Source organism: Cucurbita moschata, unplaced genomic scaffold (genome assembly GCF_002738365.1).
Source record: "Cucurbita moschata cultivar Rifu unplaced genomic scaffold, Cmos_1.0 Cmo_Scf00001, whole genome shotgun sequence".
NCBI lineage: Eukaryota > Viridiplantae > Streptophyta > Magnoliopsida > Cucurbitales > Cucurbitaceae > Cucurbita > Cucurbita moschata.
In genome coordinates, this window is record NW_019268517.1 from 2,073,839 (window position 1) to 2,087,475 (window position 13,637).

Genomic DNA, 13,637 nt, shown 5'->3' on the forward strand with positions numbered 1-13,637 from the left:
TAACTGCCAATACGTTGTCTTTGCTCAATTTCGTAATTGATCCTCTTAGTTTCTTTTATTTCCTAAAAGTGCCCCTTTAATTCTATAAATTACAGTATTTGCCCACTATATCATACGCATATACATTAAAATTTTCAAGATGTCACGCATAATATTCCTTCGAAAAAAGAAAGGCTCATTTTGATATTTACATTAAAAATATATTATATAGTTGATTGGACAGCTGATTTGTTGAGCTGACCGTGCTGCCCCGCTTCTTATTGCCGGTCGGTCAGCTCTTGCCCTTCATTTGTCAGTCATCATTTTTCACCTTTCTTCTTATAAGATAATTTACCAGCTAGCTGTCCATTTACCGCTCTAATTAATCTTACCTTAAATGTAAAATTTCGATGGTCGTGAAAGTAAATATTGTAACGACCCAGACCTACAGCTAGCAGATATTATCCTCTTTCAGCTTTCTCTTTCGGATTTCCTCTCAAGCTTTAAAATGCATCTACTAGGGGAAGGTTTTCACACCCTTGTAAATGGTGGTTTGTTCTCCTCCCTAACTAATGTGAGACATCACAATCCACAATGTGTCAGCCTTCTCGCTATTCCCCGAAAGGGGTAGACACAAGGCGATGTGCTAGTAAGGACGCTGGGCCCCAAAGGTGGGTGGATTCGGGGCAATCCCACATCAATTGGAGGAAGGAAATAGTGCTAGCGAGGACGCTGGGCCCCGAACGGGAGTGGATTGTGATGTCTCATATTCGTTGGAGAGGATAACAAACCACTATTTATAAGGGTGTAGAAACCTTCTCGTAATAGACGCGTTTTAAAGCCTTGAAGGAAAGCACGAAACGGAAAGCCCAAAGAAGACAATATCTGCTAGCGGTGGATGTGAGTCGTTACAAATATTTTCTTTTTTTAGAACATATTATTAATCGTAAAAATTAATATAATGTTTTTTTTATAATTTATTTTATGAACATTGCATTAAATTTAATGTTCTAACATTTTTACTTTTATTTTTTAATTGAAATAATAAAAATACCTATAAATATTTTAAAAAATGTTTTTATCTATTTTTTTTAGAAAATAATAATATTTTAAAAATATCAATTAAAAAGTTTTATTAATACCCTAATTAAAATTTAAATATTATCAATTGGATATAAATATAAATTTAAAGATTAAATTTATAATTTAATTTAAGAAGTGTTGCATAAGAAAGGAAAATACAGGTGTCATCTTATAGAGCTTGTGCAATTTGGGCATTAATTAGGGCAGGGCTAGAAAGCTTTGGATGGTGACTGGGCATGTCGGTCAGCGGTCAGCGGTCTGCTCCAAACCAGGCAAGTTCATAAATACCCACAACTTCCACTGCCCGAGTTGATCATTCAATTCAATTCCTGACCGTGAGACAGCCTCTTTTCCAAATTTAATCTTATTTTGCTTTGAATTTAATTTTTTTTCCCAAAAAATAAATATTCAAAATATGGCTATGAGATATTATTTAGCAAAGTTTGATGGAGATGGTAAAAGCTAAAATTCAATGCTTAGTTCCATGTGATATTTGGAGCTAAAACGAGTAAATATTTATTGAATCTTTAATTCCGAGTATTGTGGTTATAAATTTTTTTTACTTTTTACGACTTGCTGACAAATTTGAACCCGTTAAGGAAAACGACTCTTTGTGTGTCTTTATATTGACATTATCCTTTTTTGTTGTCACTTCTCGTGACTTTACTTTTAGTTTTACGAATAGGGTCTAATACCAGTGAGGATAATTTTACTCAACATACACGTTTTCTCTTCATTTCCCGGCATAAAAATAAATAAATAAATAAACACTCTTCAACCTCTAAAATTATTTCAAAAGTTAGGAATGTTTGTGGGTTTGGTTGGTTCGAGTTGGAAACTTTTTAGACCTGATCTAATTGTTCGAGTTGTAAATTTTCAACCAAAATAACTTTATTGAATAATGAACTAAACCTAATTCAACGATAAAATTTTTGGGTTGAGTTCGTTTGGGGTAGAGAAAATACCTCGAGCTAATGTTCGAGTACTAGGCGCTATGACTTTGAAGTAACCCATGTCATACTCTTAGGAAAAGCTCGAACGAGCTTCAACAAAAGGGTACCCGTACCCGAAACCGACACGTGGGTAAGTAGAGAATACCTAAGTGCGCGAGACAACTCTCTCTAAGGAACTCGGCAAAAAATATATATTTTAAAATTAGTAATAAATTCGAGTTGGTTCAGTTCATAGTTTTAGGGGAACGCATAAATTTTATGCAAACTATCATTTATTTATTTGAACTCAATCCAATCCAAATTAGTTCGTAACCAAACTCAAACCGTACTGTACCGTACCATTTGAATTGACCACATTTTTTCGAGTGATTGAATTTTTTAACTTAATTTTGGGCTAAGGGACCTCCTTTGAATTAGAGACTAAATTAGCTTCCCCACAAACACCCACCAACACATAGCTATTAACTAAAAACATAGACATAGTACATAAAATGAAACTACATAGAGCCATAGGCAGCACTAGACATCTTCAAAGGCTGAAACCCGTGTCGAAGGCTCGCCGTCCAAACCTGCTCGACGTCGAGCATTGCGTTGCCACACTCGTGCTCCGTCCACCCTTCCATAGCATGCACCATCCCGGCAACGCGCCATGCACTCATCACTCGTCTCGGTAGCCAATTCTGCAAGCCATCGATTAAATTTATTATCACTCTACGAGACTTTGAAAGTAAATCTCGACATCGATGTCTCAAGCACGACGTTTACCTCACACGAGTGCACGTTTTCGATCGAAGGGGGAGCCTTCAATGCAGGGGTGTAGTGGTAGAAGCAATCTTTGCGTATAATCTTTGGAGGGAAGTGTGAAAAGGGAATGAAAGTTGTTCCTTTTGGAGCTTTTAGCTGTTCTTCATCAGCCACTCCATCTCCCACCAACCATATCTACATGAAAATTTAAAGAATTATTAAAAATTTAATTTTAAGTCAACTAAAAGAATAATTATTAATTATTAATATATATACATTTTGGGAAGAGCCAGTTGAAAGGACCAAAGAGCCCTCGGATTTAGAAGCTTTGTTGAGCTGTTTGTAGTGATGTTCATTCAACACAGCAATTTGGATGCCTTTTTTGGAAAGAGAATGAAAAAGGGCAAGGGCCAATTTTGTAATTTTCCCTGTGAGGAGGACTTGGGTTGCAAAATTTGGGATACTATTCAGCACCACACCCACAGCTAAGCTACTCCCATCCACCACCTTCACTTTTAGTTTCGGGTTTCTTTCTATATACAACGCTCCATGTTTGTTTAGATCCTCGCTCTGCAATCATCATATATACATATACTCGTTAGATAAAACAAAATATACGTTTTTCAACTAATATCTTACTGTTTGAAATATTTCATTTTAGTCCCTGACATTTTAATATTTTTTAATTATATCCAAAAATTTTGGCAATTTCTAATATTTTTCTATTTATTATCGTCTTATTTTAACATTTATCAATTAAGGACTAAATTGCAAAAATACTAAAAAATTGGGACTAAAAGACATATTTAGTTGAATTTTTATGATGAATTTTTTATTATATATATATAATAAAATAAATAAATAAATAATCTTGCCTGATTCAAGAGGCCTAACGTCAAGACTTTACAGCCCTTTTGATCTGCATCGATTATGGCTTCTTCAATCAAGTTGTTTATTGGTTGCCATTGAAGCAAGAACTGCAGAACGTTTATTAGATATTAATTAATTAATAAATAATCTAGAAATTAGAATATGATTATTCATAAATCGAGATTAATTATAATATATTTATTTATTTGTTTGTTTATTAAGATTTTTGTCACCTGGAATTGAAACTTGGGGATGGCCCACGTTTGCATTTTGAGCTCATCAATCTTGTTCCTCTCGACGACAAATGTACGGCCATAGATCCACATCAGCAGCATGGAGGCCACGGTGACGGGGGACAGTAAGCAAAGATACCACGTGGAGGAGTGGGGCCTGGAGGCCAGCGTGGCAAATCCTAGCCGTAGATGATAGATGGATTCGGGAGTAGTGAGATGAGTCAGATGGACGACGTCAGCAACTTCTTCCTTTCTTTTGAGGGAGTTTTTGTGGAGAGAATCTGAAGATTTATCGTATGTGCCGTAGACGTAGTCGTAAAAGGGCATAAATAGGCAGTAGTTGGTTCGGAATTGCGTGTGGTGCAACGCATGAAACCTGCCATTATAACAATTATTTTTATTTTTTATTTTTTATTTTAAAGCATCTATGTGTTATTGTTCATTTCATTTTATGTCGTATATTAAATTTTAAAAAAGGAGTACAAGTTTAGAGGAAGTTTTAGCATATAACAAATATGTCTCTAAATTCCAAAAATAAATAAATAACAAAAATAATCTATTAAACCCACCATTAAAAGTTTAAAAAAAATTACCACAGTAAGCTGCAATAATCCCTTTGTCTTATCTCTCATACTATCCTTCTTTCTACCAAGCCACCTATACTCTCCACAGTGATATGATATCTAGAGCATCAGCTCTTATGGCTTGGCTCACAAGAATGGAGAAAGTATTTCTTGATTATAAACTCATGATCATTCCTTAAATTAGTTGACGTGGACTTTTCTTTTCATCCGACACATTATTTCGGGTGAGAAAACATTTGAATTCTAAGTCAAATTTTAAAATAAAAACCAATTTTTGAGAAAGAGATGCAAAAGTAAATAATAACCAAAGATGAAAGTAATATTTATAAGATTAATTTTGTAAAATCTAAAAATCAAATATTTACTGATCCTCTCATGAGACTCATTCTCCAATATTTTGAGAATCAAAAGAACAAAAACATGTAACAGCAAGCTCAAAGCTATCACATATTGTCTGTTTTGGTCTATTACGCGTCTATTAAATGGAAGTTTTCACTCTTATAAAGAATGTTTCGTTCCTTTCTACAACCGATGTAAGATCTAACGATTCACCTCCTTGGAGACCCAACATCTTGGCTAACACACCGCTTTGTGCCAGACTCTTGTCTAGTTAAAAAAGAGAGAGAGAAAGAGATTGAGAGAAAAGAGAAAGACTTACGATGGAGTATAGACGAGAAACTTGAGAGGAGGAAAGAATGTGAAGAGGCGATTAGGGATGAACTCGAAGTTACAATGACCCATGTAGTTCATGAAGTCGATGTAAGTAATATAAGCAACATAAACTCCCACAGACATTGTTCCACAAAACACTGCCGTCAACATAGGTATCGCAAACAGGAAGAAATATGCCAATTCTTCTGCAAATGGATGAATCACAGCTGCCATGGAAGAATGATTACTCCAAATTGTTATATTAGTTAATCTTACCGACTTACAAGTGAGAAAGGCTTACAAGTGATCGGCTCTGTAACAATGGAAGAATGGTGGTGGGAATGGTAGCGAGAATAGAGGTAATGATGGTGCAGAGCTCTGTGAAGCCAGTAATACAGAAACTCCACTGGACCTGCGTGAAGCAAAAACGTAATAACCACTCCATCTGTCCTCCATAGAGGAAGATTTGAAGCTTTCGGCAAAACATTGCTCAAAATGTAGATTATAACTCCATTCAACAATATTTGATCGTCCCTGTCCATAAAACCTTGTTCATAAGAAGCCAATTCAATTCGGTACGAACTAAATTCACGAATACCACTTTCAGGTGTGTGTTTCTTAAACATCTTCCTAAAAAATCTGAAAACTATCTTTCTTTGAGAGATTTTTGTTCTTTTTAAAGCTTGCAAAAAGTATTTGCATATATAGATAATGATTTCTTTGTTACATGTTAAGTTTTGAAAATTAAAAACAGATTTGTTTTTTGGTTTTGAAATTTGATTAAGAATTTGAATGACGAATTGGAGGGAAGCAAAAACAACTTTCAAAAACTAAAACAGAAAGTTATCGAACTATTAGATTTAAACGATTCAATAATCTGAATCTGGATTGTGTGAAGAAATGGATTGGAAATACTAACCAATTTCTTTCTCTATCGACTTGATCGAATTCCAAGCCCTTGTCGACAATAAGCGCACTGCCTTTAGCAGTTCGATAGCGAGACAGAGATATCCATATCTGGCTATGAATCATCCTCCACAAAAGAAATGGAAAAATCATAAGGTATGAAATGTCTCTCTCGGTTTCATCCTTCACGACGTAATGGTAAATGCTGTGAATCACTCCAGGCGCCAAAATCAAATACTGCAAACAAGAACTCCGTGTGATTACGCTACTGTGATTTCAACAGACAGTAGGAATGATCGTAGTTTCTCATTACAATGCTCATTTAATTGACGAAAAATTAAAGCACAACAGGTAAATAAGTGATTTAGCGATATTCGATTACAAGTTCATTTCAACGGAACTCGATTTAGCGTAATGTTCGAAGTCGCATTTTCACAAACAGTTGTGGACAAGAAATGCGATCAAACAGAGAAACATTCTGCGATAAATCACCATAAACAACGGCGTGGAATATGAAGAAAACATAATGGCAGAATACATAGGAAACGAAGAAGCAAGAGAAAGAAGAGAGAGAGGACATGGAAGATACCTTGAAGCTTCCAAGAGGCGTCCATGGCCAACCGGTGAGAATCCCCGGAGTGGAAGCCATTAATGCAAAAGCTGAAGCTCACAATGTTACTGCTAGGCTTCCAATTCTACGTTCCATCTCCTCCAGAGCACCTATTTTTATAGCAGCCAATCAGTGGTCCGCTCTTCAATTTCTACGTGCTTTCAGGATTTTTTTTCCTTTCCGAAATCGACCATCTGAACATGAAACAGAGAAATTAAAGTTTTCTTTCTCTTCGAATCGTGTTTAACGATGATGAATTTATTTCATTTTGGTACCTGCTGTGATCCACACCATTATGGAGGAAGAAAAAAGTAAGTTAGGAAGAGTTTATAGTCAAAGAATACATATCTTCATTGGTGTGAAGCTGAAAGTGGAAAGTAAAGGTATGGACCATGTATCAACAAAGTCATGAGAGATTATGCTCATCCACTACTATAAAACAAAGTCATAAGAGATTATACTCATCCACTGCTATAGAACAAAGGGTTGAGTATTTTTTAATAAAAATATTCATGCATTTTTTTTCAAAAATATCATTAAATTTTTTTAAAAAATTAAAAAAATATATCCTTAAATTTAAAAAATAAAAAATACACCTAAATTTATTTAAAAATAATAAAAAATACATTTAAATTTTATTAATACTTTTTTTTAAAATAAACTTTTAAAAATAGTATCCACTCTTAATATTTATATAAAAATAAAAAATTCTCTATATTTTAACTTTTTTTTTTTTAAATAAAAAAATAAAGAAAATTGATAACCTCCTAAAAATATAAGGGTATTTTTAAAATTATTTTGAAAGTTTAAATGTATTTTTAAAAAAATATTTTTATATGAAAAATATGGATTTAATTGCATTATTACGTGGTCCTACGTGGAATTTTTTAAATAAAATATAATTGAAGGTAACGTTTTGATTTTTTTAGTTTAAAAATATTATTTAATTTCCAAAGTTTAATAGTATTTTTTAAAATAATTGGCATATATTTTTATTAATTGGACATTAATTATATATATATATATATATATATATATATATATTATTGTTATTCTTTTGCTAAAATATTATTTTCAATTATCAATTATCAATTATATATATATATATATTTTAGTTTATAATTTCAAATATATATGAACTAAAATGACGATTTTATTAAACTTTTAACTTTATAAAAAAAAATAATTAAATTAAATTAAATTAAAAATGATTTGAAGGTGATTAATGATTCTTAGGTCAAATTACTATTTTAGTTCGTAGTCCTATTATACTTTAGTCTATTATTTAAACTAAACAATTTTATTTAATTTTTTTAAATAAAACAGTATACTGTATATACATTGAATAATTTTTTAATAATTTAATTAATGTGTTAATTGTTGTTATATATAATTCAATTTTTAATAATTTTTTAGTTTTAAATTTTTTAATATAAATATTAAATATTTAAAAAATAATTATTTAAACAAACAAAACAATACAAAGCAAAAAAATATATACACATAAATTTAATATAAATACAATGTTTTATTTGGGGGTCCAATAATATTTAATATAAATAATTTTTAATTTGTAATTATTAATTAACTTGATATTAACAAATAACTACTTAAAAACAAAATTATATTTACGGATTATTTTTATTAATTTAGGATGGTCCCATCGCCATCTACACTACTACAATTATTGATGGCCATTGCCATTTTCTTCTTATTTTACTTCTTTATTAGTTTGAAATATATATTTTAATTAAATTATATATATATATATATATATATATATATATATATTTATTTAATACGTTGATTTTATTGGTATAAAAAAGGGAAGTTATTGATTAAGCGTATTAATCAATGGCACATATTAATGATTAAAATTAATTTGTAATTGTGAATATATATATATATATATTTATTTATTTATTTTTAAATTATTATTATTATTTGTTTTTTTTATAATTGCTGGAATATTTTTATGGCATTGTTAAAATATACTTTCAATTAAAAAAATTTATTTGTTCGGTCACTTTTTTGATTTCAATTGGAGCAAGAATTTACAACATGAATTTTTGTACAGCGGTGTTTCGATGACCTGTGCTCTATATGTTTTATTTAAATAATTTTTTTAAAGAATATATTCTTTAAAATTTTTAATTATTAAAGCGTAATTTTGAAAGAGACAACCCAACTCTAGTATCGATATCTAAAATTGTATACTAAATTAAATGTATGTGAAATTCAAATGAACGTTTTTGTGAAGAGAGGAACCAACTTCACAAACCCATTTGAACTAAAGTCAACCATCATTCAATGTGAAAATTGCATTAGATGGGAGTGAATTTATGATGATCGATGATATTGAATTGGAACGATAGGGAAATATAGTGACCTAAATCTAGATTTTTGATAACGACATGTATTTAAAATAATAATACCGAGCTGTATAAAAAATTTATATATGTGTTTCTATTATTATCGATATTTAATATTTTATCGAAGTATTACTCTATTTAAAATATAAATTTAGATTATTAGTTATTTATTTTAAAAAATAAATAAAAACGTGATTATTTTTTGTTTTAATAATTTAATAAATATATTATTAGATTTTTTCTAAAAATTGTTAATTAAAATATCCAAAATAAATATATTTTGAAAAAACATTTATATTATTTATGAATCTAAATAACTAAATTGGGCTTATTTTCTATACCTTTTTAACATATTTAATTTTAAAAAATAGATATATAAAAAAATTAGAATAAAATAAATTTAAAATTCCCAATTTTCTAACGCGGTCCCGTTTTAAGAGCTTTCCAACCCTTTTACGCCACGTGGAAACCAATTATCATATATATTATTTATTTTATTAGTTAATTAACCACGTGAAAATTGTAGCGTTCATATCGAACCAACCTATCAACGACCACATTTATGTTTGCTTGATGTGACGGAAAATAGAAGGGAGCATTGAATTTGATTATTGGACGATAATATTTTGTTCGATTGATGAGACGAAAAACACGAGGGAGCTAGCTGGATAATCTCTCTGTGTCTGATTTAAAATATTTAAAATATTTAAAATGTAGTTGTCCACGTGGAATTATTATATAATTATTATTTTTTTGGTTTAAATTTTATGACAATTTCGAGTATAATGTCATATAAATATATTATCATAATGTAAGAGAAATATATATTTCAAATTATAAAGATTAAATTGAAAAAATAAATTCCTTTCTATTGGGCTTAAGGAAAGCTCGGTTATTCTGGATTGGGCTGGGCCGTTGGCCCAGCAGTGAAAACGCTAAATTAATAAAAATATATATTTTTTAAAGTTTAAAGATATTTTATTTTTTATTTTTTTATTTTTTTTAGTATAAGAATATTATTATAAATATTTAAAAGTTTGTTTAGACCAAATTAAAATTAAGTCATTATTTTTATTAATTTAGTTTTATAATAAAATAAATATTACGTTTTGGCGGGAAAGGATAGAGCGCGAAAAGGAATTGTTCGTCATTGTGCTTCTCGGCAAATCCCCTCAGCCAACTCAGTATCAGTTTCCGAAGGATTTCTCTCACTCTCACGGTTCTTCAATCTCCTGCACTTACCGCCTTACCGTCGATGTTTCAATCTGAATCGTTGTTTCTGTAATTTTAGGTTTGTCTCTGATTCTTCAACTTTTTGTTTCTTCAATTTCTCTCGAAGATGATGAATGTAATGACAAGATAGGCGCATTTGAAAATTTGATTTGAAGCTTGCTGACGCATTGATTTTGATGATCGAACTTGATATATTGCGTCTGGTAGCGTTAATTTTATGGATTTGTGTTGCATATTTGTTCTAGGGCTTCGATTTTGTATTGGATTGATTTATGTTACGATTCTTCTTTTTCCTCTTACATTTTTTTTCCCAAGCAATTCTAGGATAGGGCAACCTAATAATCCTTCTGTCTCGGTCACTCTGCTATTCTGTTTTCTTCCTTCAGCCTCCATTTCTATACATTCAGATTCCACGAGCAGCTGACACTTCAATTCTTTTAGCGGAAATGGGGTGGGCGTATACTTGATTAATGGAGTTTTAATTTTCTATATACTCGAATGCCGTCACATAGATTTATAAGGTCAATTGGTTTAGTTAGATACTCAGAATTCAACCTATACTGTGAATTTGTAACCGTTCAAGCCCACTGCTAAAGGACAAAAACGGCTAGCGGTGAGCTTGAGCTATTACAAATGGTATAAGAGCCAGGTTACTGGATGGTGCGAAGTACTGGTCAGAGTAGGGCTAAACTCTCTCCATAATAGACGCGTTTTAAAACTTTGAGAGAAAGCTCACAAGAAAAAGTCTAAAGACGACAATATCTTCTAGCAGTGGGCTTGGGCTGCAGTAGAATTCGAACGGTATCTTTCATTATATTTCCAAATATTGTGGGAGTCTTCCCATGGTTGAGTTAGTGATTGTGGCTTTCTGTATGTGCAATATTCAGTGTTTAGGACTGCTCATGAATGTGCAAAGCTGAGATCAATCCTTGTTCAACAGTCGTAAGTGGTTAGAAGCTTAGATATAGACCATTTAATTCATTTTGGTTCCTTTTTTGAAGATGGAGCAGCAAAATCCGCATGGGAGAGGAGCCGATGCAGTTTTACATCTTCAGCCAAACTCCTCGGTTGCTATTGCATATCACTCACTTTTTGGTCCACATGATGATTTAGTTCTTCTTGAGGTTGATGAAAAGCTTCTGGAAGAAGTTCTCCACGAACGGTACATAAAGCTGATCATAAGTGACTTACTAACATGTTAGTGTTAGGAATCACGACTCTCCACAATGGTATGATATTGTCCACTTTGTGCATAAGCTCTCATGGCTTTGCTTTGGGCTTTCCCAAAAGGCCTCATTCCAATGGAGATAGTATTCCTCACTTATAAACTCATGATCATTTCCTAAATTAGCCAACGTGGGACTCACCTCCAATAATCCTCAACAATCCTCCCCTCGAACAAAGTACACCATAAGCCTCCCTTGAGGCTTATAGAGCTCTCGAATAGCCTCCCCTTAATCGAGGCTCGACTCCTTTCTCTAGAGCCCTCGAACAAAGTACACCCTTTGTTCGACACTTTAGTCACGTTTGACTACACCTTCAAGGCTCACAAGTCTTTGTTCGATATTTGAGGATTCTATTGACATGACTAAGTTTAGGGCATGACTCTGATACCATGTTAGCAATCACGATTCTCCACAATAGAATGATATTGTCCACTTTGAGCATAAGCTCTCATAGCTTTGCTTTGGGCTTTCCCAAAAAAGGCCTCATTCCAATGGAGATAGTATTCCTCACTTATAAACCTATGATCATTCCCTAAATTAGCCAACGTGGGACTCACCTCCAATAATCCTCAACGGTTAGAAATTCTTGAATTGATCTAACTTTGGTGGTTTCGTGTCACAGAGTAAGCATCAGAGGACAGGCAGAAGAAGAAGCAGTCTTTTGCACGAAGTCGAAAACATATGGAATAAAATATGTAGGAACCTCCAATTCTGTACTCCTCATACCCCCATCAGGTCGATCGGAATACTACGAAAATGAGCTAGATAGCCATGGGAATGACAGCACTAAAGAAGTTGTTCCTGTGATTAAACTTGCTCCAGGAATCATGGAACTTGTTGAGATTGCTCCCAGAATTGATAAGCTTAAATTGCTTCTTTCAGAGAATCCTTACAGCTTAGCTGATGAGTGGGAAAGCGAAGAGATGGACAAATGTGAGAAGCAAATGTATAGTTGGAATGATCTTTTAGACAAGGTTCAGGCTAGTGATGATGAACTGAAAGCTGGATTACAAGCACTTTCCGCAGTTGAGATTGATGGATACTGGAGACTTGTGGATGAACAATACATGGACTCTATGCTACAAATGCTCTTGAATAACAGGATTTTAAACGACTGGTCTCTGGATGCACTTGATGAAGTTGTACTCATGAAAGTGATGAAAATGGATGGTTTTTCTGAAACACTCGTGCATCATTGTCTCGACGTCTATGGCGATAAACTCGAAGGAGATGAGGGGAATAGCTGTTTATGGAGATTGGATGAGAAACGTGTTTGTGTGCATTTTGCAAGAGAAGTCTTGAGGAAAGGAAAGATGAAGGTGGAGCATTTCATGGATGAATGGCAAAAGAAAATCCCTGTTGAAATGCATGCTAACTTTGAGATGTTGGAAGGCGAAGTTCTGACCGAGAGGCTCGGGGTCGAGACGTGGGTTCGTGGTTTTAGAGTGTCTTCATTGCCATTGAATCCTGTTGAGCGTTTCTCCATTTTGTTTAGAGAACGACCAAAATGGGAGTGGAAGGATCTGCAGCCATACATTAGGTTTGTTTGAAGTGTTTTGTTCTTGATTATTTGTTACTTGTTTACATGGAAACCTTTAGCAACTATGTTTTGGTTTTCAGGGATCTTACAGTTCCAGGTCTTTCATCTGAAGGTTTACTTCTCAAATACACCCGACGAACTCAACCGAACCCAGAAGCCGAACCCATGTTCAGTGCAAGATAGAACATGTTATGCCTTAGCCACACTTGTATTCAATGTCCTGACAGCTTGCATTTCAATGAAGCGATTGGCTCAATGGCGATCCCGATGATGTTATATGAAGTTCCCTTAACTTTTCAGTGTTTAGAGGAGTTCATTACTTCACGAAAAGAGATCCAAAGGTTCCAGATTCTCATAAATCCCTGGTTCTCTGTGTTTTCAGATATGAAGAACCTTAGGACAAGCAAAACATGGGATGAGTATAAAAATACTTAATAAGCAACTTACTTGTATGCTTTCGTTGAACTTAATTCTTACAATGATTTTTTAAATTATGTACTCATATACTGACTCTAGCTTTAGCCAATGTTTACCGTCTTTGGTAGCCTTACAAAGCTTGTTACCTAAACCCTATACACTCCTACTCTAGGATGTATAACTAAACCCCTCGTACCATAATGTAGTACATCCTTAACTCCATGCTTCTGGCACGT

At 32.9% G+C, this 13,637-nt stretch overlaps 2 protein-coding genes across 2 annotated transcripts; one reads left to right on the plus strand and one right to left on the minus strand.

The window, feature by feature from the left end:
- Positions 1-2,329: 2,329 nt before the first annotated feature.
- On the minus strand, positions 2,330-6,821 carry LOC111443973 (protein ECERIFERUM 1-like). Its single transcript, XM_023081857.1, has 9 exons — positions 6,593-6,821; positions 6,017-6,240; positions 5,399-5,631; positions 5,105-5,324; positions 3,863-4,238; positions 3,635-3,736; positions 3,036-3,329; positions 2,781-2,954; positions 2,330-2,695 (listed from the first exon to the last, which is right to left on the minus strand). Exons 1-9 carry the CDS (start codon positions 6,650-6,652, stop codon positions 2,513-2,515), a joined length of 1,866 nt encoding a protein of 621 aa, XP_022937625.1. The 5' UTR covers positions 6,653-6,821; the 3' UTR covers positions 2,330-2,512.
- Positions 6,822-10,106: 3,285 nt separating this feature from the next.
- On the plus strand, positions 10,107-13,534 carry LOC111444006 (sister chromatid cohesion protein DCC1). Its single transcript, XM_023081905.1, has 4 exons — positions 10,107-10,276; positions 11,220-11,380; positions 12,067-12,984; positions 13,065-13,534. Exons 2-4 carry the CDS (start codon positions 11,220-11,222, stop codon positions 13,165-13,167), a joined length of 1,182 nt encoding a protein of 393 aa, XP_022937673.1. The 5' UTR covers positions 10,107-10,276; the 3' UTR covers positions 13,168-13,534.
- The last annotated feature ends 103 nt before the right edge of the window (positions 13,535-13,637 follow it).